We start from the raw sequence: 27490 nt of genomic DNA on the forward strand, positions 1-27490 counted from the left end.
AAATGGTTGCTTAAATACTGCCAAATCAAAATATCTACGATGAAAAGAAGCAGCTGCTCAGACTTGTGAATGGCTTTAGTCTTATCCAAATAATACCTGAGCTGTCTATGCCAGTGGGAAGAACCTTCTCACTGACAGACTGCAGAGAAGGGGGAAAAAAGTAGACAAATTAATAGACTTATTAAGAGACAATTCATTAACCACATTGGCATTAAAAAAGGATTAGTACGAACAGACATCCTGTCCCCATATAAAGAAAGTACAGTTTTGTACCTACCATAAATGTAGATGTTGAGTGTTCACACTGCTGCAGTCATTACACTTGGGTTATCCTGCTGTCAGGCGGTCCCGCAGTCGGCCAGAGTTCCAAAGTCTTGGTCTGGCGTCGGTTGCTGTCGCTTCTTCCCTGACGTCAGTGCGCCAGGGGTATACAAGATGCATCAGACGCCATTTTCTTCAGTTTTTTTTGCCCCAGATGTCAGGTGCCCCCAATAGATAGGCAATACACATTGCTAATAAAAAATATATATATAAAATAAAAACAATACCTTCAGTTACAAGCAAATACACCACAAAGGTTGTATAGGGTAGAAAGGTATAGATAAGTCCAGCTAGTTCAGAGGGGTTGGAGAGAGGGTAACCTGGACTGCAGCAGTGTGAACACTCGAACATCTACATTTACGGTAGGTACAAAACTGTACTATGTTCATCGTGTTACACTGCTGCAGTCATTGCACTTGGGTAGAATCCCAAAGCTAATAAGGTTTGGTGGCTGGTCTATAAAGAGTTAGGATTGGCTATGAGGCCCTGCAGAACTGCAGTGACAAATCCTGCACTGGATTTAGAGTAAAGAGGCATGTGATAATGCTTGGTAAAGGTGTGCACTGAACTCTAAGTTGCAGCCTCCAACATTTCCTTGGTAGGGTACTCCTCTAAGAAAGGCTGTTGAAGTGGCTGTTGCCCTGGTGGAATGTGGCCTAATGGTATTTGGGACTGATTTTCCATGCTGTATGTAGCAGTAATGAATACATGGTCCTATCCATTTGGATATAGTCTGCTTTGAGATAGCCTTGCCCTGTGATCCTGCAGCATATGCTACAAACAGTTGCTCAGTTTTCCTGAAAGCTTTTGTTTTGTCCAAGTAGAAGCATAGCTGCCTGTGTATGTCCAAGGAATGCAGAAGTTTCTCCCCTTTATTCTGGGGGTTTGGATAAAAAGTTGGCAAATGGATGGTTTGGTTAAGAGCCACACTAGATAGGTTCATAGGTTCATAGGTTCATACTAGGCTATCTGCCCGAGGGCATTTACAAGCCTAGCCCATAGTTTTTTGGCTTACGCCACCCCTTTAGTATGGGGAACTATACCCATTATTTTGCTGTGCCTCTGTTCAGCAGTGACACTGAGGTAATCCCTGGGGTATATCTGCGATCTCCCATCCATTGGTCAAGATTTCTCTTGAACAAGGCCAGCGAGGTGCTCTGCCTCACATATACCGGGATTTTATTCCACAGCATAGGGAGTCTTTGGGTGATGAATCTATCCCTCCAGCACGTCCTATTAATAGCCGTGTCGAGGTTTAAGTCTCCCGCCCTTGTGGCTCTGACGGATCTAGATTTTTTGAGGTGAAGCATATTCATCAAATCTGGGTTTGACATGGCCTTGTATGTTAGGCAAAGGTCACCTCTGAGCAAGCGGTAAGCGACTGAATAGAGCTGGAGTTCTTTCAGTCGGGCAGCATAGGACAGATGTTTGAGACCCTTTATCCTTTTGGTGAGGAACTTTTGTGGCCTCTCCAGCTGCTGCAAGTGTCGGGTCAGATACATTCGAATGGGGCATTGTACTCAATCATTGGTCTGATGAGTGATGAGTATAGGGAGACTATGACCTCCCTTGATCTAGATGAGAATCCCTTCATGATAAGGTGGGCAATGTAGAAGGTCTTCCTAACTACTTTAGCTACATGGGTGTCGAATGACAGACTACTATCAACCTGGGTCCCCAGGTCCCTGATAACTTCTTCTGTACTCAGTGGATTGCCACCTATTTGGTAGCTAGGGGTAACCTTGTTTTTCCCGAAGGGTATGACTATGCATTTTTGGCATTTAACTTTAGGCCATGGCTCTGGCACCAGTTATCCGTTTCTGTGAGACCCTTCTGAAGGATATCTGTGTCAGATGTGTTTTCTACTATGGCCCAGTTTGCAGTCATCTGCAAACTTTGTCAGCCATAACCCTCCTGTGTTTGCTTGTACTTGGAAAAGTAGATGCCAAACAAGAGTGGGCCCAGGACTGAGCCCTGTGGTACACCACTTGTGACAGGCTTTGAGTCTGACATGGCGCCAACAACTCTGACCCTGTGGGTTCTGTCACTCAGCCAGTTTGCAACCCATCTTGTGATGTATGGGTTAACATTTAAGCTGATGAGTTTTTCAATGATACCCGAGTGGGGTATTGTATCAAAGGCCTTCGCCAGATCGAGGTAGGCTGTATGGACTGCCTTTCCTCATCAATGGCTTTGGTGACTGTTTGAAAAAGTCAACCAAGTTTAGAAGGCATGATCTGCCTTTGACAAAGCCAAACTGGGATGGATCCAAAGTCTGCAAATTCCCTATGTCTTTATTTATGAGGTCCATTATGATCCTCTCCATGGCTTTGCAGATAAGGCTTGTCAAGCTAATGGGCCGGTAATTTCCAGGGTCGGTGGAGGCACCGCCTTTGTGAAGTGGGACCACAGTTGCAGTGCGCCACTCCTGGAATGCGTATCCAGAGGTAAGACTATGATTAAACAGCTGTCCTAGCTGTGGGTTTAATTCCTCGTTGAGTTCGTGGAGCACACAGCCGGGGACACCATCAGGTCCCATGGATGCTGTGTTTTTTGCTTTGGAGAGAGCAGTTCTCACTTGGGCGTTGGAGATGTTTGGGGGGCTGCAATCGCTTGGTATATCACCTTTGGCATAAAGGTAGGGTTTGTCCTTAACGAAACCCTGTCCTGATGAAAAAATTATAAAAGGTTCCACTGCCATTAATGCCTGTAGCTCTGAGACTATGTGCTGAAGTTACTGCCAGGAGCAGAGCTGTTCTCCATGATAAAAATTTTAGATTGGCTGTGTTGGCTGGCTCAAAAGGTGGTAGGGTCAGTTTTTCCAAAACAAAATTGAGGTCCCAAGTCGGCACTGGTGCTCTCCGGGGCGGTCTTATGTTTTTAGCCCCTCTGAGGTACTGCTTTAGCAAGGGATGAGAGAATAAAGGAGGATCCATGTTGTAATGTGCTGAAATGGCAGAGGCGTGGATCTTAATTGAGGAGAAGGATAGGCCTCTGTCCAGCATCGCAGTTAAGTATTGTAAAATCTGAGGAATGTTTGGAACAAGAGGGTCAAAGTTTTAAGCCTGGTTCCAGGTGCAGAATCTCTTCCATTTTTCTGAGTATGCTTTCCTGGTGCTAGGCCTCCTGGCCTCCAAAATGACATCCATAACAGCTTTAGAGAGAGGTGTTGCCTGTTTGGCTAATGTATCTGCCATGCAGCTAGGTTTAGGGTTTTGAGCTGACCGTGCAGGATCTGATTGTTTTGTTGAGTCAGAAGGTGTGGAATTTGAGGCAAAATCCATGGTGGTCCTTGAGCCAAGTTCCTTAAGATAGGATACCAGTGCTGGTGTGGCCAGTCTGGAGCAATCAGGATCATCTGTGGTTTTTCTTGTCTGGCTTTTAGGAGTACCTTTGAAAGGAGAGCCAGTTGCGGGAAGGCATAAACTTTTAGGTTTTTCCAGCTGAACAAGAGAGCGTCCACTTTCCATGCTTGTTTGTGATAAGTCCTTGTACAAAATTTTTGTAGTTGGCAATTCAGTGGGGAGGCAAAAAGATCTATGTCTGGGCATCCCCATTTTTGCGTTACCATGCTGAAGATTTATGGATTCAATTTCCAATCGTGAGGGTCCATGATATTTCTGCTTCGATCGTCTGCCAGAGTATTTTTCTTTCCTAGCAGGAATTGTGCTTGCAGGTGAACTTGATACGTTAGAGCTGTGTTCCACAAGCTCATGGCTTGCCTGCATACGGGATAAGAATGAGTGCCCCCTTGTTTTTTTATGTACCACATTACTGTGGTGTTGTCTGTCTTTAGTAATAATTGTCCTGGATGCAGAAGGTCCTTGAAAGCTGTTAGGGCATTTTGAACAGCCAACATCTCTTTTTGATTGACGTGAAGATGCATTTGGTCTGTGGTCCACTTGCCCTGAATGCATTTTCCTGCCATGTGTGCTCCCCAGCCATTAATCCGAAGCATCTGTTGTTAGAGTTTGCCTGGTTATGGGTTGGGTAAAAGGCTGACCCTTGTTTAGGTGACATGCCTGTGCCCACCATCGAAACTCCTGTTGTAGTCAGGGTATCATTGGTATTACTGCTTCTAAACTGTGAGAGTGTCGAGTCCAAACACTTTTTAGGTACCATTGTAATTTCCTCATATGCAGTCTGGCATATGGTTTTAGTAGAATGCAGGATGCCATGAATCCCAGGGCCTGCAGAATTTTTCTTGCAGGGAGATGGGACTTTTTTGCCAGTAATTGAAAATATTGAGTTAGTTGAACTTATTTGTCTGGCGTGAGGTAAGCCATCTGGGCAGTTGTATTTAAGCTGGCACCCAGGAATATAATCTGTTGCAAGGGCACTAGTTTTGACTTCTTTTCGTTTACTGTGTACTCTAGAGAAATTAGCAACCTTTTTACAAACGCCAGAAGCTGTAGAAGAATGTCCTTTGTCTCTGCTTGAATGAGGCAGTCGTCCAGGTATGGATATATTTGAATTCCTTTTTGTCTGCAAAAAGCTGTTACTGGTGCCAGGCACTTTGTGAAGACCCTGGGAGCAGTAGATAAGCCAAAGGTAGTGCATTGTACCAGCTTTGAATTTGAGGTACCTTCTGCAATTTTGTCTGATAGGGACATGCAGGTATGCCTCTTTGAGGTCCAGAGTAACAAGCAAAGCCTTCTTGCCCAGCATGGGTAGAAGCTGCTGTAATGTTAACATTTTGAATTTTGGAATATCTAGGTAAGTATTCTGAATTGAAAGGTCTAGTATGGGCCTCCAGGCCTTGTCCTTTCTGGGGACCAGGAAGAGTCTTGAGTAAAATCCTTGTCCTTGTTCCTGTTGTGGTACTTTTTGAGTAGCTCTCATGTCCATGAGGGCTGAAATTTGTTTTTTGTGCCTCTGCCCATTGATTTTGTGGCAGGTCTGGCATTCCTTTTAACCTTGGTAAAGTATGAAAGTGGAACCTGTAACCTTGAGACACAATATTCAGAACCCATTTGTCTTGGGTGATTGTTTGCCAGTTTTGAGAAAAAGGTGCTAGTTTTCCCCTTAAGGGGGCTTCCAAAAGGGACGTGCTTGGCGTACGAAGGGGAAAGTCATTGTGACCGTTTCCTGTAAGGTTGAGACTTGCCCTCACCTCCTTTTAGGGTTGAGGTGCCCCACTGTCGTTGTCTGTTTGAGCCTTGGGGTTGAGATATGCCTCTTGGGTGTCCGTATCTGTCCGTATCTGTCCGTATCTGCCTCTCTGTGGCCTGTCTGACACTGGAAAGGACCAATTCTTTGTTGGCCAATTTCTGCAAAACCAAGGTGGCTGTACCTGTAAGAAATCATTGACTTTGCATAGATTTAGTTTTATCCTCCATTTTCTTTAACACCTCTTCTGCCTTAACACCAAACAAGGTATCATGCTGTAAAGGAGCATCCAATAATTTTGCCTTAACATGATCAGGTAAACTCTGTTCTTTTAACCAAGCATGTCTTCGAATCACAGAACCTTTAACTGCGGCTCTACAAGAGGCCTCTAAAGAAACAAAACCACATTGCAGAGTATGTTTTCCCACCTGTTCAACTGCATGCAATAAATCCTGCATTTCTTTACAATCAGGAGCTTCTGAGCTTGCAAGCATTTTCAGTTTTAACTGAGCCATTAAATATTGTTGGTACTTAAGCATGTGAAAATGGCAATTTCAAACTCTTACTGCTAAAGTTGCAGAAGTGCATACTTTCTTCCCCCATCTATCCAAAGCTCTGGAATCTCTGTCAGAGGGTACTGGATTTTTTTGCAATGGAAGCCTTAACCTCTTTTGGATCCTGGGAAATGGTTTCTGGATCAGCAGAAGGGTTTTTGTAAAGAAACTTGTGAGAGTCAGGGACTCTGTAGTACCTGTCTGGCTTGGCTGGAGCAGGGGGCAAAGAATCAGGAGATAAGCTGGATTCAGAGAACACATCATCCACAATGTCTAGCACAGGCGGAATAGCCAGCGGCCTGTGCTGAGGCAATAAAAGGAAATCCCTGAGCCTTTTCTTGGATTCTGAGTAATCCTGATGTTCCCAATGGAAATGCTCCCTCATGGTATGTAAAGTTTCCCCAAAAGAATAATCCTCAGGAGGAGAGGCTGAAGGGATAGATTCTTCAGCATCAGAGTCCTCATAGGGGGGTAAAGAGTATCCCTGGTCTGAAGAGGAATCAGAGGAAATGGAAACCTGATCAGAGGAATCATAGTCTGTATCCTGCCTAGGCCTTTTCTCAGGAGGGGGATGGGAACCCCTGATTAGAGTAATGAGGTCTTCGGCCATTTTAAGCATCTGTTTCTTAGGCATGGAGGACTGTCCAGGAGAATGCTGTACTTGTTTCTTTGTCTTTAATGGTACCTTTATCTTGGCTGTTGTTTTAATGGTAAGTTGTGAAGGTCTGAAAACACCCTCAGCAGCCGATGCCTGCTCAGCGGCTCCGGACCCATCTGAGGGATTAGTTTCTGTAGGCCCAATACCTCGAGTTTCCAGAGGCCTGGTTGTCTCCACGTGGGAGTCGGAAGCGGCCTGTGGCTCTGAGGTAGCGGGCGTCAGGGGCTGCGAAAGCACCTCACTGAGAACCGGCGACTGGCCTAGAAGAGGTTTCGTCGTTGTTTTTGGACCTCGGATGCCTGTCTTTATCCTTTGCGTTTTTTCGGTATTGAGGTCGTCGGTTGATCCAACGGCATGGTATAATTAAACCTTCGGCCAAAGTAGTGCAAAGCAAATCAAAACGTCTTTTTATAGTGCGTTTGTTAAATCTTGCACAAAACCGACAACTAGTGACGTCGTGATCAGGGCCTAGGCATGGAATACAGTAAGAGTGGAAGTCCTTATGAGGTATTTGCTTCCCACAAATAAAATACAATTATTAACTTTTTCTGACATCGGTCTGAGGCAAGAAAAAAGTTTCCCCAATGGGGTACTTAGCTTTATTGAAGACTTTGGATCTGAAATTAGACTTTGAAAATCTCAGGAGTCGGCCGACCGGCACTTGCAAACTGCTTCTGCTTCGGGCACCGTGTGGCAAGAAAGACTGAAGAAAATGTCGCCTGATGCATCTTATATACCCCCTGGTGCACTGACGTCAGGGAAGAAGCGACAGCAACCGACGCCGGACCAAGACTTTGGAACTCTGGCCGACTGCGGGACTGCCTGACGGCAGGATAACCCAAGTGTAATGACTGCAGCAGTGTAACACAATGAACATCAAAAAAGGAGGAACAGCCATAAGGGCCTGAAACGCATGAAACTCAGACACTCTCCCAGCTGAAATAAGGAACCAAAAGAATGGTCTTCCATGTACAATGCTGCAAGGGAGCTGAAGCTGCAAGCTCAAAAGAAGCCTAAGTCAATTTTTCAAAAACAAAATTAAGGTCCCAGGAAGGAGGAATAGGCTTCCTGGGAGGCCTGATGTGAGAGATTCCTTTAAGAAATTATTTGACCTCAAACCTAGAGGCCAAAGAGGGGGAGGTTCAAAGGCAAACAAGCAGAAATAGCTGAAAGGTGAGCTTTGACTTAAAAGAATGTCAACCCAGCATGAAAAAATTCACACAAAGAGAGAATCTGAGGAACCTCCACAGAAAGTGGATCCTGGTTACGACCAACGCACAGACCAAAAATCTCTTCCATTTGGACATACAGGATTTCCTGGTAGTGGGTTTCCTAGCCTCCTGCAGAACCTGAAGCATGTTCTCAGAAAAAAAGGTGCCTAAAAGGGATCAAAATCCTATCACCCACAGTGTCAAATGAAGAGTGGACAAGTGAGGATGAATGAAAGATCCCTTTGCCTTGTCTAAGTAAGTCCACCCTGTGAGGTATCTTGCCCTTGCCTAGATGCAGAAGAGGGAACAAATGCTGCCTGGGCCAAAATGGAGTCACCAGCAAGACTTTGGGGGAGTCCTGCTCAATCTTGAGAAGGGGCCGTCTGCATGAGAGGAAGGGGGGCATTGAGAAACATCCCCTTACAAGAAAAAACATGGCAGCCACCTTCCATGACAGAGGATTATGGACTCTAATGCAAAAAAGAGGAAGCTGTCTGTTCAGAAGGTAGGCAAAAAGATCTACCTGAGGAGTACCCTGCTGGTGGACAATGACCAAAACCACATCTCTGTGAAGCATTCACACAAGTTTGTGTGTTATGGGCCTGCTCAGAGAGTCTGCCACAGTGTTTTATTCTGAAGAAATATAAAAAGCCTGAAGAGTCACCTGATACTAGACAGCCAGATCTCAAACTGAAGAGATAGTCTGCATAGAAGGTTAAGACTGTGTCCTCCTTTGCTTGTGTACCACATCACTGGAATATTGTCCTTAAATATTTTGATAGGGTCTGGAAGAAAAAGAGAATGGAAGGCTTGAAAAGCAAGATTAAGAGTTCTCATCTCCTTGATGTAAACATGGCCCACCTTCTGATAAATGGACCAAAGAACCTGAACCTTAAATACTCCACTACGTGTCTGAGGCATCCGAAAAAAGTTCCTGAGAGGGAAATGGTGGACTAGGCCTGAAAAGGAAGTCCTGGGTTGACAGACAGCTGATGAATCCATCACTGAAGCTCTAGTATGAGGCATGGAAGAACAACAAGAAAGTCAAAAGGGTGACAATGTTGAAGCCATACTGACTTCAGGAACAACTGTAGCTTCCTCATATGCAATTTGTCTACAGGAAGCATAGGAATGGTGGAAGTCATGTAACCCAGAGCCCTTAAAAACTCCCTAGTCATAACTGAAACCGGAGAAAGAAGAGACCAAAAAAAAGGTAGCTAGAAGCAGAGGCTTGGGTTGTGGCAGGGAAGCCAGCATAGGAATTGTTTGGAGCCTGCACCCTAGAAAAACATGATCATGAAAAGGATTCAGAGGAAGGATTTCTGGAAATTTACCCTAGGCTTTGCAAGATGCAAATAGTATAGTTGAGATGCCGAGTAATTTCTGGTGAAGAAGCTTGAATGAGCAGGTTGTCCAAATAACGATAAATGTGTATCCCCCCTCATCCTGCAAACGGCAATCACAGGAGCGAGGCATCTGGTGAAGACCCTTGGGGCAGTAGAAAAGCCAAACGGCAAAGCAGAGAACTGAAAATGCAATGAAGATGCAGACAAACAAGTATTTCCTGAAATGGGGATGAAAGGGAATGTGAAGATAAGCATTCTTCAGATCTGGAGAGACCAGGAAAGCCTGGAGAAGAAGAGGAGGAGGAAACAAGAGTCTGAAGGGACAGCATCTGAAAAGAAGGAATCTTCAGAAAGGTGTCGAGCTAGGAAAGATCCAGAATGGACCTCCAGATGCCCCCTTTCTTGGAAACCATAAACATTCTGGAAATAAAACTCCTTCCCCTTCTGAGGCACAGAAACTGCTTGAATGGTGTCTCCAGAGAAATGATTCTGAAGTACATACAGAAAAAAGGGCATCTGTTCTTGAGGAGGTTGGAAAATGCCCAGAAGAGGAGGAAGAGATTTCCATTCCATGAGGTATCTCTAATGAATGTTGGACATAACCCAAGAATCCTGTGTGATCCTTAACCAGTTTGGCAGAGACAGGGAGAGACAAAGAGACAAAGGAACCAGACTTAGGATGTAGGGAATAAGACAGTCAGAGCCTGGCTTGCCTGGAAAGAGGATTCCGAGTAGTGGGAGTCCAAGCAGACTTAGCAGAAGAAGTCGGTCTTGAATGCTTTTTACCCTTGGGAGGAGGGTGAGTCGGTTTACGTACAAATGCAGGCTTAGAAGGACAATTCCTTTGAAATTTAGGAACAGGGGAAACAAAAATATGTTTCAATTCCTGCAAGGCCTTGCCCATTTCTTGCAGAAGATACAGAACCAGAGAGGTTATTATTAAGGGGAGCATCCATCAATTTAGCCTTAACACCCATCAGGCAAAGGTTGGAGGTGAAGCAAAGAATAATGCCTCAACACAGAACCAAAGGCAGCAGCTCTAGAAGTAGTATCAGCTGCATCATAACTACATTTAATAGAATGGTGAGCCACTTGAGAAGAGAAGCCCAACAAAGAGAAGGCCAAGACCTTTCCATCAAAATCAGGAAGGTCAGAAATAACTTGATAGGCCTGGGAAAGAAAAGCTAAGACATACTGGTCATATGGGTCTGATAATTAATAGCCCAAAAAACCATGGTAGCAGGAGTATGCACGTTTTTGCCCAGCTGTTCCATGGCCCTACTGTCCTTGCCAGAAGGAAGTAATTTAATAGAAGGCAATCGTTTGGAAAGTTTATCAGAACAGACAGGCACAACAGAGGGTTCAGCAAAAGGACATTTGTAAAGAAACTTAGTCATCAGGCACCTTATAAAACCTGTCAAATTTTTTTAGGGGCTGGGAATCAGGACACTTAGGAGCTGCTGAAAAAATATCTAACAGGGCAGCACAGAGCTTAGGGGATTCCATCTGGAGGAGTTCATAACACTTCTTCTGGACATCAGAAACCCGAGTGCAGTCCCTTTTAAATAATTCCATCATAACAGAGATTGCATCCCCAAAAGAAAGTTCCTCAAAGGGAGAATCTGGACTAATGGAATCCTCCTTCTCAGAACCACAGTCCAAAGGAGAAGGAATCTGAGAACAGTAAGCCAAGGACTTACCTCCAGAGTCCAATTCCTCATTAGAAGAGTCCTACTCCCTAGGCTTAAGTGGAATAAATGACCAAAGGGGTGAAGGAGCAAGAAACTCCCTGAGAAAGCTTCAAGTCCATGACTGCGTTAAACATCCTCAGTGTAACATTCTGCTTCCTTGCCGACATTCAATCAACGTAGTGGGAGTCTCTTCCTGAACAAGGATCTGCGGAACGCGGTTCCTTGGATATGATCTCCCTAGGTTCCCCCCTTGTTATAATCAGCCTAGGTTCTCCCTTTTTATGATTAGCCTAGGTTCTCCCTGTAGATCAATGGGTGTACATATACCTTTAAAACGCTACCCAGGGGTGTGCACAAGTGTATAAATACTGAGCATGTGTGAGCCTGACTTATTTTGTAGTTAGCTGTTGAGATGTGAACATGCATATATTTAAGCTCTGTTAGTTTGTTCTTATTTAATGATGCTGCTATCCATCCTGATGTGTTTCTATGTATTAAAGCATCTAAACGAAACCCCAAGCCACCTTGCTATTTGTGTTGAAGACAAATGAGCAAATGATGCCAGAAGTGGCATGTCTAAAGGACATGAAGTCAGAACCGCACATCTAAAAGGGCCTGAAGTTTAAAATGGCTTGGCAAAAATGATTAGAGGCACTTGGCTATGGCTGGAGGAATGTACATGAGTGGATCATGCTAAAAAGGGGTAAAACTTTGCAACACAGGTCAGAAACAAACTTCAGGTGTTAAAACTAGCTCAGCACTATTTCTTTCTGCATAATATGAAAGAGGGCATATACAGCATTCTAAATGATATTTGCATAAACACATATGTACGTTATTGATAAAAATATTCAAATTACTACAGAAAACGTTTGAAATAAAGTCCATATTGCATAAAACGAATAAAAAGGAGAAATTACCACATTTTCGCAAAGCATGTATTATCTTTGGATAAAGCAAAGATATCAGTTATCAGAAGTGTACAAAGTGTTTGCATGACTGCGCAGTGTTACAGTAAAGCTATTTTGCAGAGTACAGCCATTACAGAACATATTTACAAAGTATAGTATTTCGAAGAGTTTATTGTGCATTTGAACATTGTTGCAAGCTCACAGAACAGTTTGCACACAATTACAAAGACTATATTGTCAGTGTGTTTGTGTACACTTTGTGGGCATGGCAGACAGATTTCTCAAGCCCAGTGCACTTGTGTTTGACAGTAATATTGCTGAGAAGTGGACAGTGTTTGAGCAAGAGTACGGCTGCATTTTCTAATAAAGATCACCGTACAAACTTATTTATTCTACTTAATTTAGCTGGGTCAGAAGCCATTGAAAGGGAACATTCATTTGTATATGCACCTGCTATCTATGATGGCGGGGGAAACACAGTCATATTGTTGTACTGGCTGTGTCAAGTGAGGACCCAGAGGGCTTAAAACGTAAATTCAGAGAAATGTGTAAGCCCTAGACAAATGTTACAATGGAAAGACACTTATTTTAAACAAGGGATCAAAAGCCTGGTGAAACTTTTACAACATCCATAAATGATCTGAGAAATAAGGCTAAAATGTGCAGATATGGTTATTAAGAGAGGAGTTGATAAAAGACAGACTTGTGTGTGGAATAAAAGATGATGCTGTGAGAAAGATTTTGCTTTGTGACAGTGATTTATGTTTGAATAAGGCCATTGAGATGTCAGATATACAAGCTTACAGAAAAGCACACAAATATGCTTACAAATGAGAGCAGCTCATGAGGGCACAGTGATAAAGCTTGTGTTGATAGTATGCAGCATGCTATTAAAAGAAACAGGCCCAAGTAAATGGCAGCTGTAACCCCTGTAGCACTCACTGGTAAACCTAGAACTTTCTAGCAAATTTCAGACTTCACACAGTCTCATTGAAGCATAAAAGTTGGTCAGCAAACTCAAAGCATGGGCCTCAACCTAGTTTCATTGCAAACTATCGTAATTGTGGTGGTAAACATGAATCTAAAAGGGAAAAGAGTTTTTAGCTTTTAGTCAACAGTGCCACACATGTAATAAATGGAATCACTTCAAAAGATTTTGTAAATCAAAAGGCCTGCATTTTTTCATTAAAAGGGAACATTTTAAGAAACGAGTTGATCAGACTGTGGTAAGCCTACTCCTTATGTTGGTGTGTCAGTGCTTCATGAAACAGTCAATGCAGCTGATGGGCAAGAATGAAATATTTTGTACTGTTCAGATAAATGGCAATCCCATAGAGCTCAAAGTTGATACAGGTTCCAAGTGCAATGTTATGTCAGCAGAAACATTTGCAAGTGTGTGTAAAGGTGAAAGGCTTGATTTGGCAAGGTGTGTGAAACTTGTTGCTTATGGAGGTGAAGAAATTCAAACCGAAAGCTCAGTTGTGCTTTCATGTTATTCTGCTGGAAGGAGCTACGACTTTATTTGATGTGGTCAAGTCATTACTAGGGCTCAGAAACACTTTGAAAATAGGACTGCTTTAATTCAATAAGGAAGTCCAACATATTACCTTAAAAGGCCACTACTCTAATTTTGCCCAGCACATTTTTTTATACTTATGCAGACCTTTTCCAAGATAAGCTAGACAAGCTTCCAGTTGTGTACGCCACGAAGTTAGACCCAGAGGTCAATCCAGTTATCAGGCCAGCGAGTAAAGTTCCAATAGCTATGCAGGACAGAGTCAAAGCATAGTTAGATAAAATGGTGCGACAAGGTGTGATCTTGTCCAGTGGAAACTCCTAGAATGGGCATCTTCCATAGTAGTAGCTCATAAGAAAAGCTCAGATGACATCAGAATATGTATTGATCCACGAGATTTGAACAAAGCACTAAAGAGACCTCATCATCCAATGCGTACAGTCGAAATCGCAGCCTTGATGCTAAATGCCACTATTTTTTTCCGTCTTAGATGCAGAGAGTTTATTTTGGCAAATTCAGCTTGATAAAAAAATCCTCATTGCTCACTACATTCAGTACTCCTTTTGGAAGGTACAGATTTTTGGGAATGTCATTTGGAATAAATTCTGCAAGTGAAGTCTTTCAACATGCAATGGAGCAAATTTTTTCTAGGTATCCTTGTGCTATTATAGTAGACATACTAGTAGGAGGTCATGATGAAGCTGAGCATTACAGAACCCTCAAAAAAGTTCTAGAAAGGAATGTCAAGTGAATCTTAAGCTCAACCCACACAATTGCAAGTTCAGGCTACAAGACGTTCCTTAAGTTGGTCATTTATTTACGAGTACAGGTTTACGACCAGAAACTTCAAAACAAACCGCCATTCATGAGATGCTAGTTCCAGACAATGTTCAACTCCTGCAATGTTTTCTTGGCATGGCCAACTATCTAGGCAAGTTCATTCCAGATTTAAGCCAACTATCAGCACCACTCCAAGAACAGACAAGCAACAATGTGTCCTGGTCCTGGTTAGAGCAGCACCAAAGAGCATTTGATGCCCTGAAAAAGAGAATTGCTAGTCCACCAATGCTCAGATACTATGATGCTCACAAATCAGTTACACTTTCCTGTAATGTTTCAAAATTTGGTCTTGGTGCAGTTATTCTACAAGAGGATCATCCTGTTGCCGATGCATTGAGAACTCTTACCCAAACTGAACAGCAGTACACCCAGATTGAGAAAGTGCTTTTGGCAATTGTGTTCACATGTTTGAAGTTCCGTGATTATGTTTATGGCAGACCTAGCCAGACTTGAAATAGACCACCAACCATTAGTCACCATCTTGAGAAAGCCAATGCATTCAGCCTCAGCCAGACTGCAATGCATGATGCTGAGATTGCAAAAGTACAATTTCAGTCTTGTCTACAAGAAAGGCAAACATGTTTATCTTACTGATACATTATCTAGATCACCCAGAAATACCACTAAACAGAATGAAAATAAAGGTTCTCATTCGCTTGATTCTGAACTAACGGAAGTGAGAAATTTTTCTTCCACACAACTTGATGAGCTGAGAACACACAGCAACAGATCCAGTTTAACAGAGGCTCAACCAGTTTATCAATCATGGAAGGCCATCAAAGCAATCAAGTTTACCTCAAGAAGTGCAACCTTATTTCCCATACAGAGATGAGATGTTGGCTGACAAAGGTATCATAATGAAAGTTCCGAAAGTAATTGTTCAGAAGTCCTTGCAAACAGAATACATTACTATCTTGCACCGTCTACCACAAGAAGGGTGAGAGAGAGTATTTTAGCCTCCTATGTCATAAGACATTACTATTATCTTGTTTAGTATGTAATAGTACAAAGCCTCATCAACAGAAGGAACCACTTCAGCTTAACCAGATTCCAGAACTACCTTGGTCGACAGTAGCCACTGATACCTTCAAACAGAACAGTCAACATTATTTGGTGCTAGTAGACTCTTACTCCAATTGGTTTGAGATTGCAGTGGATGCTAGGTTAGGAAGCAGGTCAGTCATTACTAAGCTTAAGCATCATTTTGCAGTATGTGGTACTCCACACAAAGTTATTTCAGACAATGGCATGCAGTTTACAAGCCAACAGTTCAAAAGATTTGCTGAAGAATGGGACTTTACTCATGTCACAAGTAGTCCACAGAGTACTCACAGTCAAATGGTTTGGCAGAACGTGCAGAGTAAAGCCAAACAGTTACTTGAGAAGTCTAAACGAGATAATACTGTTGTTTTCCTGCAGCTCTTGAATCTCAGAAATATTCCTTGTGATAAACATCTTGGCTCACCTGCTCAGACATTTCTGTCACGACAATCCAGAACCACATTACCACTCATTAGTCGATTGCTGGTTCCATGTGTCAAGAACAACAGATCAGTGAAAGCCAATCTGTTGAGGAAATGCCTATCCCAGAATTACTATGATAAGACCAGCAAACCGCTCAATCCATTACAAAAGGGAGAAGTGATGAGGATGCAAAGGTCCACAGACTATGAATGGATTAGTGTCAAGAAGAATATTAGTCCAGAGCCAAGATCATACATTGTAGAATCAAAAGGAGCAACTTTTAGGTGGAATCGAAAGCATCCGAGCCTATACCACAGCAAATAGCCTGTGAGAGAGACTATCTTTTCTGCCTTTTTAATTTCTCCAAGTCTTCTGGGTTTCTAACACCATGATAGGAATGGACCCCATTCCTAAGTCAAAGTATGATTAAAGTTTATGAAATTAGTATTGTTTCACTCTTTGATGTTAGCCAAAAGTGCTCTTAGCAGCACCCGCAATGTGCCCAGTAATGACTTCTGTAATTCGTACGGTGTTACATGAATTGTTAACATATCTAAATAAGACTGTAAATTCTTTTTTACAAGACCAGTTGCTCCTACTACTATTGGAACTGTCTGAATATCTTTCTTCCACATGGCTCTTGTTTCTGCCTGCAGATAGAGTTATTTTATGACTTTGTGTCTCTCTGTACGCAAGACATTGTAGTCAAATTGTGGCGATTTCAAGGATCAATGCTACTTTAGTCTTCTTTTCTTGGACCACTATATCCGTTTTTCTAGCATCTATCTTTTAGACTGTTGGTATTGGGTGATTCCATGTGATGTAAACTTCAGTTCTCTGTGGCTCATGTTTCCAGTGTTTTTCAGCCACTTCGATACCATAATGAATGTAAAATCTCCAGTGTAACAATCTTGCCACATTATTATGCCTTTCAGTATACAGTCCCCTCTGCCATTACAGAGTCACAACCAACAATAAGGTGTGTGACTGTTTCCAATTTGGTTCCACAAAATCTAAATATGTCTTTCTCCCACATGTTCAATGGACTTGGTAAACCAGCGTGTACGTAGCCCACTACCTTGGGCTGCCAATATTAATCTTTCATTTCTTGATGTAAATTCACCTCTCCCTAACCATTCCTGCATTCGTTCTTGATCAACATGAGGATCTTCCAGAAGTTTTCTATACTTGCAATTATATTTATGTTTTTTCCACATTTCTTGTCTTCTCATCTTATCCTTCACCTTATACTCTCTTTTGTTTTTTAGCACATTCATTTGCTGCTGAGTTTTTATCCACGTCTGGTTTGAGTTCCATTTGTGCTTGACGTAGATGTGCTTCTGCTAAATTAAGCAGAGATGTCATCTTGGTTTTATTCTCCTCATGTTTCAAAACTTTCACCACATTTGGATCTTGTGAAGTCAGTAGATATGTGTGGAGTCCCACGATTGCAGATCTATACATGTAATCAATTTCAAGGAGGCCCATCCTTCCTTCAGAATGGGGAATATGTAGTCTTGTTATACACTGATTTTTATAAATCATTTGGTGAGCATGAAACATCCTTCTTGTTTTAATATCCAATCTATCCAACACTTTTTGGGGCCAGTCAATCACTCCAAAACTATAAGTTAGGACAGGAAGAGCAAATTGATTTATAGCTTGGGATCTTATTCCTAGGTGTCAATGCTGTTTTCAGGATTAATTTAAGTCTTCTAAAGTACTCCTTACTAAGCTTTATTCACATTTGGTCATGTTTTATTGCTGATCCTTCATCAATTCCCAAGTATTTATACACCCTCTCTTGCTCAAGTTCTTTTATATCACATGCTTGTCCCAAACTGATGTTTTCCTGGTGCTGCAATTTTCCCTTTTTAAAGGTTGCTTTTGCACCTTTATCAAGACCAAATGACATTCCAATATCTGAAAAAGTTTTGACAACCTGCAGCTGTGCTTTCAGTTCCTCATCTATCTCAGAGACTATCTCAGTGTGAGTTATCAGGTGTTCCAATTCCAGAGGACATTCCAGAGGGCATTTCTGTTCCTAAGACGAATCCGAAGTTCCTGATACGACTTGTGCACCGCAGACTGTCCCTGATGCTAATTTTAGTCCCAAGTGTTATGTTATGAAATATGGTCGAATCTCTAAACTCTGTAATATATATGAAGCAACTTGGACATGAACATTGCGTTTTGTTTCTGATGTACATAATAATGCATGCCTAGCTCTGCTATTGTTTTGCATAAAAAAGCAATTTTTTTAAGAGGGAGGATGTAGATCAATATGTGTGTATATACCTTTAAGAAGCTCTCCAGGGGCTTGCACAAGTGTATAAATACTGAGCATGTGCGATCCTGACTGCCATTTTGCAGTTAGCTGTTAAGATATGAACATGTATGTATGCAAGTTCTATCTGTTAATTAGCTTGCTCGTATTTTATGATGCTGCTATCCATCCTGATGTACTTCTGTGTGTTAAAGCATCTAAACAAAACCCCAATCATTATTTGTATTAGAAATGAACGGCCGGCACCCCTCAACATCCATATTGGATGTCTGCAAAGCTTCCGAGGATGGGTGAGAAACGAGATCCCAAGACGGCCTCCAAAGTGGCCGTGGCAGAAGAATCAGATGGAAAAAACAGATGATCCTCTGGATTTTCCTCAGCCTCGAGAGAGATGTCTGGGGAGGCAGTACAGCAGCTGAATCCAGCCTGACTTTAGTCTTATACTTGGCAGACAGCTTACCCTCGGGATGAGACAATTCAGCCATCACGCCTTGCTCCAGCAACTTAAGACTGTGGTTTTCTAGGTAGGTAGACAGGGAGGAGAGACTATTAAGAGTCTTAGGGACAAACGCTTGACAAACTGAGCATGAAGTATGGTTGTGAGAAGCACCCAAGTGAAAAAGACACTGCTCTTGATGGTCCTTATGGGGAATCTGTCTCCCACACATTTTCCCTTTATGGATGACATGTAAACTTGCACACCAAAATAAAAAACAAGATAAGAAAACCTCAATGGAGTACTTGCCTGAAAATGACTTGGTAAGCAGCACAAACGAAGGAGCACTCGGACTGAATTTAAGATGGCGTTTGGGGTGGCAGCACAGAAGTTCTGACGTATGTGCATCTGTATGCCACCTGTATGCCACCTTTATACCCTACATTGTGAGTGGGGAGCATATGTGCACCATATGAAGTTCTGGAAACCCTAAGGCTTTGATGTACTGGTTGGGCTACCCTTGGCAGGGATTCCCTTTAGTAAAGAATACTGCAACAGTGACATGAAGCGACATCATAAGGATGTGTATGGGTTGCTACAGGTGTGACACTCCACACCACAAAAGTGTTAATTCAAACTCCTTAAACCTGTTTATCTCATTTAGTTTACTAGACTGTGGACCCAAAACATATCAATATAATAAGGTTTTCCCTTGGAGTATTTTTCAAGTGTACAGTGTTGATTCCTTACTTATCCATTTCCTGGGAAAAAAAATGTTACCCATGACTTATCATCTAATGCAAATCAGATCCGAAGTCAGGAATTTAAACTCACCTGAACTTCTTCTTCATTTAATGCATCAACATTCTCAAGATCTGGTTTCACTGGTGGTTCATCCCAACTGCTATAATCAACATCACTACTCTCCAGACCCATTTCTTCTTCATTCTCTGATGTGTCTACATTGGTTTCATAGGATTCTTCTGCAAAAGAGTCACATTACCAAAAAAAAAAATATATACTGATAATGAATATTTAAATTCATATTTCCTACACTATCTTAAAGGCTGCCTACAAACAGTTGCTGCTTACTTAACATTTAACTGTTTTGTGCATCAATTATTACACCCTACAAACAAAGCTCAGTTTGGCAGTTCCACATTCTGGATTAAAAAGGCTCATTTGAGATACACTGACATATTTTGATTACCAAATGTTTTCCAATATCTTCTCTTCTACTTTTTTCTAGAAGCATCATGGTTGTTTTTCACTGCAATTTACACGGTTAGTATCAGAACTTTTCCTTCATAGATACTGCATGCAGTTTCTGCTCCCCCAAAGTCTATGTTAACTTTGATGACTGGGCAGAATGAGCTCTATTCCAGTGGTAAATGAAGTAAATAAATTAGATTCCACTAGCAATATAAATAGCATGACAGGTGCATATTATGACAGTAAAAACATTTCAGTTTAAAGCAGATAAAACTGAACATTTACTTTATCTGGGAAGACCCTTTAGTGTGCCATAAGACACTCTTGCAACTTCTACTTCAATTCTAACCTTATTTTATTACTCAGTGCTTATGTAAGTCACTGGGCTAGGACATTGTTGCAACAAAAAAATTGTCATTGGTAAAACATTTTGCATAATCATTTCATTACAATTAATACACTCGTCCATCCATTATCTGTTAAACAGAATTTATGTAGGTACCACAATGCTTCATCTTCACCATCCATAGTCCATCCACGTCTTAGTTTATTCCCTGTGAGGCAGAGACAACTCTGCAAACCGCAAAATGAGAGCATGTCAGCTCCTTCTCCGATACAACAATACAACCATTCCCTCAACATCCTCAGGCTGAGTCTGCTGCATTAATCTCTGAACATGGGACTTTTTAGGTACCAGTAATTAAGAGATAGTAGACTTCAAACTAGAGCTTCTAGGTTCATCTAGCACAGATGTGAGAACTAGACAGGGACAAAGAGTGGCTTGTCAAAGTGGATGGACTAGGAATGATTTAGACACAGCAATATGATAAATACATAACTTCTGTACCTCACGACATCTCATCTATCCACTGACTGTTGGGACAGATTCCTCAGCTACACAAATTCCTGAGTGGAATCAAGACAGGATGCCCTTCAGAATGGTTGCCCCAAAGGAAGATAAGGATCTGAAGACTATGTCCAGTGTACAATGCTTGGTAAAGGTATGCAATGTAGCCCAAATTGCTGCTGTCCAAAGGTCAAATAAGAAATTCTTTAAACTTTGTACAGATTGCAATAGATCTTGTGGAATGCCATTGCGGATTTACCAAAACGGATTTGTTATTAGACTTTTAGACAAATGTCACACAATGGGCAAGCCACCTGGAAAATGTTACTTTGAGAACATTTCGTCTCAGCCTGTATCATGCACAAGGGAAACAGCTGTCTTTCCCAGTCATCTTGTTCAATGCAAGTAGAAATGTAACAGTCTATAAACACCCAGTGTGTGTAGCAAGTATTCGCCTCTGTCAAAATGATTTTGGGGAAAAAAGGCAGGGAGATGAATGATTTGACTGAGGGAGAAATCCAAGGCAAACTTAGAACCAGTTCATTCTTTATGCCTAAGTGACACACACACTTTGTGAAAAAAGTACAGCCGTACAAGAACATACCATAACAGGAGATTTCTATTTTTCACTGTTGCAGTGTTCAACAAAAAGGCTTAAGCTGTTCCAGGCACCCTATGTCAGACGTTATGCCCTACTTTCAAAATGTAAGGTAAGTGACATAGCAGCACCTAATCCTCAGAAAGTACAGTTGTGTACACTTACCATAAATGTAGATGTTAGAGTGTATTCACTGTTGCAATCATTACATTTGGGTTATCCTGCTTGTAGGTAGCCCTCATCCAGCCTGATTATCAAAGTCTTGGATCCTGCGTCGGTTGCTCTTTCTTCTTCCATGACATCAGAAAAGGGGGATGGCAGGTGGGTAACCTGGACTGCAACAGTGAATACACTTGAACATCTTCGTGTTACACTGCTGCAGTCATTACATTTGGGTAGATTCCCAAAGCTAAGGAAGGGAGGGGGCAACTATAGAGCATTAGGACAAGCTATTAGGCCCTGCAAGACTGCAGTGGCAAAACCAGCTCTGGATTTAGAAAAAATAAGTGGTAAAGCTTGGTGAAAGTATGAACAGAACTCCAGGTAGCAGCTTCTAGGATGTCCCTGGTAGGAACACCTATGAGAAAGGCTGTTGAAGTAGATGCAGCCCTGGTGGAATGTGATCTTATCCCCTGTGGGATAAACTTTTCATGGTGCTTATAGCAGAAATTAATGCAATGGCCTATCCACTTATAAATGGTTTGCTTTGAAATGGCCTTCCCCTCTGCCCCTGCAGCAAAGGCAACTAGCAGCTGTTCAGTTTTTCTGAGAGGCTTAGCCCTCTCCAAATAAAATCTAAGTTGTCTGCGCACGTCCAAAGAGTGCAGTATTTGTTCTCCTTTGTTCTGTGGATTAGAAAAGAAGGTTGGCAAATGACTGAGGGCCACCTCGGGCATAAAGGAAGGATTGGTCCTGAGGGACACCCTGCCTGCATGGAAGATGATGAAGGGCTCCACTGCCATGAGGGCCTGTAATTCAGGCACTCTTCTTGCCGAAGTGATGGCTATAAGGAAGGTTGTTTTCCAAGAAAGGAATTTCAACTCTGCAGTTGCAGCCGGCTCAAAAGGAGGTAGAGAGAGCTTTTCTTCGGCCCCCCCTCTGCCACTGGGCCGGCGTCCCCCCTATCCTCCTCTGCCTCTGAAGGACGAAGGATCTGGAGCGAAATAGGATTGTTGAGCTTTCCGGAACCACATCTTCTTTTGTCCTCTTTGGTTCCTGGAAAAGGACCTCTGAGGAGCCAAGAAGCGGATCCCGAAGGCAGATGTCTTCCCCGCTCTGGAGAAGCGTATCGCGGACGGTTTTGCCAAAAAGCATAGAACCACCAAAAGGGGCGTTCGCGAAGGATGCCTTGAAGGGTTCCGCAAAGTCGCAGAGACGGAGCCAGGCCTGTCGACGTAAGACAATGCCTGTTCCATTGGCTCCAGCTGCTCCCTCCATGGCATGGGAAGAAGCCGCATAGATGTGTTAGTAATCGACGAGTGGCCATTCGAGCCGAGAAGGTCCGTTTGTCCTCGGCCGACATGGACTCTGGGGGTGATCCAGCGTACTCTTTGATTAGGTCCCGCTGGAGCCAAATTACATGTGCCATATAGTTCAGTGACCTTACAGAGAAGGTTTCTGAAGTGAACATCCACTTTCCGAGGCAGTCCATCATCCGAGACTCCTTTTCTGGAGGATGTACCAAGGAACTCTCCTCTGCTAATTCCTTTTTAGTGGCAGCCACCACCATGGCATCCACTGGGGCACCCTTGCTCCAAACTGTCCTGTCCGTGGGAGGGCTGAGGATCCTGCCTGGTCTCTTGGGTACTGGCTTGACAGTGTCCGGCTCCTTCCATGCCCTGGTAGTTATGAGGTCCACCAGGGGATCGGTGGGAGGGGACACCCAAGAGGTAGATGGGCCTGCGTCAAATGGCTCCAGAAACACAAACTCATCCAAGGAAGGTTTTTGGGCAGACCACCCCCCTCTAATGCGCAACATTTCCATAATGTCTCCAGAGGAGAAGTCTTCGGGGGGGGGTGACCTTGGGGAACCTTCCCCTTCCTCTAAGTCCGTGTCTTCTGTGAGGGACTCGGGTGAGTCCAAGTGCCTCCTCTTGCACTTTTGTTTGTGAGGGGGACCTCCTCAGGGGGGCTGTCCGAAGAGGGCTCACCAACAATGCCCTGTTCCTCTACAGGAACCATCTGGGACATAGATGCAGGCTGTCCCTGGGGCCGGATGATGGAAGACAGGCCCGTCTGAGAGGGAATGGCGGGTGGATCCATAGCAAGAGACTGGGGCCTCAAATCCCTCGAAAGGACCCTCTCCACGATGTCGAATTCCAAGGATGAACTGCTCTCCCTAGGATCCGAAAGCAGTCCCCTCAGATCCGGCATGCGGATCGGAGCCGGAGATGACCTGATCGGATCCGAAAGGTACGCTCAGACCTCAATGTAGCCGAAGGCCCACTGACCCCTCCGGATCCGATGCTCAACTCATGGCCCAGAGAGCTTGGATCCAAAAACGGATCTGACAGACTCGAGGGTACAGTCAGCGCCGAAGTAGGAAACACTCCCTGCGCCGACACCACCCCGGCTCCGAACCTAGTCAGATCAGACAGCTCTGAACCCCGATAGCGGGTCGGAGAAGGAGCAATGGGGGCGAAAAAAGGGGTCGAGCACCCCCCCAGAGGGGGGGGGGGAGGCAAGAGCACTCCCATCTGCAGCTGGGCCTGAAGAAATTGACGCATCATCCGGTCCATGTCTGCGTCTGATAGTCTCCTGGTTGACCTGGATGAGGTCGCCGAGGCCGGTCGGGAAGGCAGCCTAGACGACCTTGAAGGTGACCGGGTTTCCTCCTCTGGCTCCGGGGAGAAACATGGAGAACAAAGCCAGGAGGGGGAAGACCCAGAGACCCTAAGGGGAGAGGCAAGCTGCTTAGACGGTGGGGCTGATGGAGCTGACTCGGACCGCCTCTTGTGGCTATGGTGCCTATCTTTCTCCCGCTCCTTGTCCTTCCTATCTTTCTTTCTGCCGTCCCTTTCCTCCTGGACCAAAGAGAGAGGTTGAGTCCCGGCCAGGGGATCGGAGGTGGTAGGTGGAGCAGCCGCAGCTGGCGTCACAGAGGAGGAGGACGATGAAGTGGAATCAGGGGGAAAAAGGCACGCAAGGATTAGCTTCGTCCTCCTATCACTCAATGCCCTAGGGTTGAAGGCTGCACAAATAATGCAGCCCGAAGAAAGGTGGTCAACACCCAGGCAAGTAACGTAAGTGTGGCCATCTGCTGGGGACAGCTTATGGCCACACTCGGAGCATTTAGAAAACACAGCTTTTGGGCCTTCAGACATTTTTATAGAAAAGGAAAAGAACAGGCCCACACACACACACACCTTCACACACAGACAGGGGGAAGGGGAATTAACTTTAACTAAACTAAGAAACTTTAAACTTCCCAAAAATACTAAGGGAGAGAAGGAACCACACACACAAAGTTTTAGAAATTTTTGACAGAAAAAAAGTGTAAAAAAAAAAAAAAAAAAAAAGCTTTAAAACTCACAACACCCACGCTAGGAGCTCATTCTAAGATGTTTAAAGAAGCCGCGGCAAACAAGATCTGAGGGTTAGAGGGAGGTGGCAGGGCATTATGGGTAGGGGGAGGAGCTTGGAGCTCGGATATTTGGCTAGGAAAGCTGCCGGCTCAGATCCAATACCCACAGGTTGCAGATCAAATGAAGTTAACTACTTCAGATCCAATGGTTAGTAGGGCAGTTTCTGCTGAAACGTGGAGGTTGGACTGAAGTCCTTAACAGTCTGCATGTACTTGGCCTTACCTTCCATTTTCTTGAGGACAGCCATGGCCTTGGGGCCAAAGAGAAAGTCCTTTTCCAAAGGGGCATCCAGAAGGTTGAATATGACATGTTCTCAAAGAGGCTGCTCTTTCAGCCAAGCATGCCTTCTGATGACAGCCTGTAGCTGCAGCCCTACTGGAAGCTTTCACAGCCACAGTGCAGGGAGTTTTTTTGCTACCTGACAACAGGCATTACAAAGGTCCAGTAACCCTTTAGAGTGGGTCTTGTTCTCTGTCCCATCAGTTTCTACTTCATCTGATCCAGAATAGTTTTTTTGGTATTTAACCATGTGAAACTAGCAATTCAAAGCCCTCATAGTGAGGGCAGAAAATGTGTAAACCTTTTTGCCAAATCTGTCTATGGAGCTACTTTGCTTGTGGGCAAGGGCTTTTGAAAACTAGATTTTGCTCCCTTAAGGCCAGGGATCACGACCTCCGGGTCTGCTACAGAGCTCTTGAAAAGATGATTGTGTGAATCAGAATCCTATAAAACTGGTCAGGCTTTCTAGGAGCAGGAGGCAGGGAGTCTGGTTTTAAAAAGGAGTCCCGAAATACATCAATCACCACCTCTAAAACCAGGAGATATGGTGGGGGGCTGTGTTCAGGGAGATTAAGAAATTCCCTAATTCTTTTCTTTAATTGAGAGCTGTCTTGTGCTTCCCACTTAAAGTGTTTCCTCAAGGTGTGTAGCGGGAAGGCTGATAGCAGATCATCCGCTGAGTCTGAATCCTCAAAGGAGACAATGGAAAAAATCTTCTTCAAAGGTACAGTCCCTCCTGCTCAGATTTATCATCCAACTCAAAGGGATAAGAAAGGTCTTCTGGAGGCATGTCCCTTTCTTTTACCTGGGGAGGAAGGACTGGGGGGGGGGGGGGATCTGGCCAGATCAAAACAGAGAGATTAAGTATTCAGCCAATCTCACAAGATCCTGTTGGTAAGCCTAGGAATGGGGAGCCAGCAAGCCTAGGCTGGGAGGAGCTGCTTTTTTTACGAGTGACCTAAGCTTTAGGTCTGATAGACATCCAAAGCAGAACAGACGCCCAGCTCCCATGGACGAAAAGTTGCTTCAATGACCTGGCAACATGAAAAACTGGCCTTAAAGTTGTTGTCAGAAGCTGGGGCTCACAAAGCAGTACCGGACCCAATTGACAAACAGAGTCCTACAGCTTGAAAAGATGTTGCAGGACCAGAAGACATTGTATTCCAAACACTTCTTGAAAGATTCCCGTGCCACCACCTTGGTTGCAAAAGGGGGCTGCAAAAGCACTTCACCTTCTTCAATGACAACAAGCCTAGGAGGATTGGCCATAAGCGAGCAGGCATTGTCCAAGCCCCTAAGCTTGGGACGTTTTCCTTATCCATTTTTCACATAGGGATATCTATGGCAGACCCCTGCAGGATACAAATGTCCTGATGACTCACTAACATGTCTAACTAGAATCTCGGCCTTATGCCTATTGGTCCGGCTATTAAATCAGGCACAAAAACAGTTGGGAACATTGTATTCCAGGGCCAAACAAGTCACACAAAAGGAGTGGAAGTCCTGGTGCGGAATCTGTTTTGCAGTGGAGACAATTTCCTCTGACTAATGTCAAATGATACATAAAAGGTTAGAAACTTTGCAAAAATGAACAAACTCTCAAAAAAAAAATAAGCAAAAAGATAGCAGATACTTCCCTTATAAGCTGAGTAACCCGGAAGCAGCCTCACTGACAACAGCTGTTTCCTTTCAGCATTACTAGGGGTTCTTCAAACTCTGCCCCTAATTACATCTGCCAGCTGTACATAACAACTTGCAACCTCAAGCCACTAAGAATGGTTGTCCCTACTCATATGTTATGCATATTTAGAACTCCTTTCTTAGTGATGTGCTTTAATGGGAAGAAGCTTATAAAAGACAACTTCTTCCCATCAAAACGATACTGGTTCTCCCCTCTTTATTAGGGGATGGGTTCCTGTACTGCTGCCCTAAGCTCTCTTAGGACCCAAGCGTCACCACTTCAAGATTTGCATGAGGGTTACTAAACGGGTGTTACTGAGTGTGTAGAACCCCATAAAAGCTGTCTGACTTCTTTCAAGCAGATGGCTGGAAGCCAGGCTAAAAGGATGAGTCAGAAATATCACCCACAACTTCCCAACACTGGAGAAAAGGTCAAAGTTTTATGCTCACGGAATTCTCTAACCCTTTTCTTAAACTGAGGATACTCCAGAGCCTTCCAATAGAAATACTCTGTCACATCATGAAGAGTTTCCCCAAAAATGAAGTCCTTGGGTAGTGAAGCGGAGGCTAGGACATCCTCTAAATCAGAAGCAGCATATGACCACAAGGACAACTAATCTACACAAGTCAATTCATCTTCATAATCATAAGAAACTGAGGATTTGGGGGGGGGGGGGTGTCCTGCTTTCTTTTCACAAACAGAATCTGTAGGAACAGGGCTTTGAGAGGACTGTGCTATCTGGATGCGACAGTATTAAGTAAATCCACAGCCAGTCTAAGCAAATACTGCTGGTAGGCCTGTGTGGGTTGGAAGCTTAGAGACGTAGGCTGAGCCATGGTAGAAAGCAGCCTTTTAGGTTTGGCCCTAGATGTGGTGTTGGAAGCACTTGGACTAGGCCATGGGCAGGCAGCTGCAGCCTAAGCATGGTCAACAAATTACCCCTTC

The 27490-nt window shown here is 43.7% G+C and overlaps 1 protein-coding gene across 2 annotated transcripts in view; it reads right to left on the minus strand.

The window, feature by feature from the left end:
• The window catches only part of OS9 (OS9 endoplasmic reticulum lectin), a 1402051-nt gene that overhangs the window by 624514 nt on the left and 750047 nt on the right, over nt 1-27490 (minus strand). For both annotated transcript variants that reach the window (XM_044083591.1, XM_044083590.1), the window contains exon 8: nt 19179-19327. In XM_044083591.1, coding sequence (XP_043939526.1) covers nt 19179-19327 — 149 coding nt within the window. The remainder of the gene's footprint in view (nt 1-19178; nt 19328-27490) is intronic.

Source organism: Protopterus annectens, chromosome 9.part0 (genome assembly GCF_019279795.1).
Source record: "Protopterus annectens isolate FY-2018-M chromosome 9.part0, PAN1.0, whole genome shotgun sequence".
Lineage (NCBI taxonomy): Eukaryota > Metazoa > Chordata > Ceratodontiformes > Protopteridae > Protopterus > Protopterus annectens.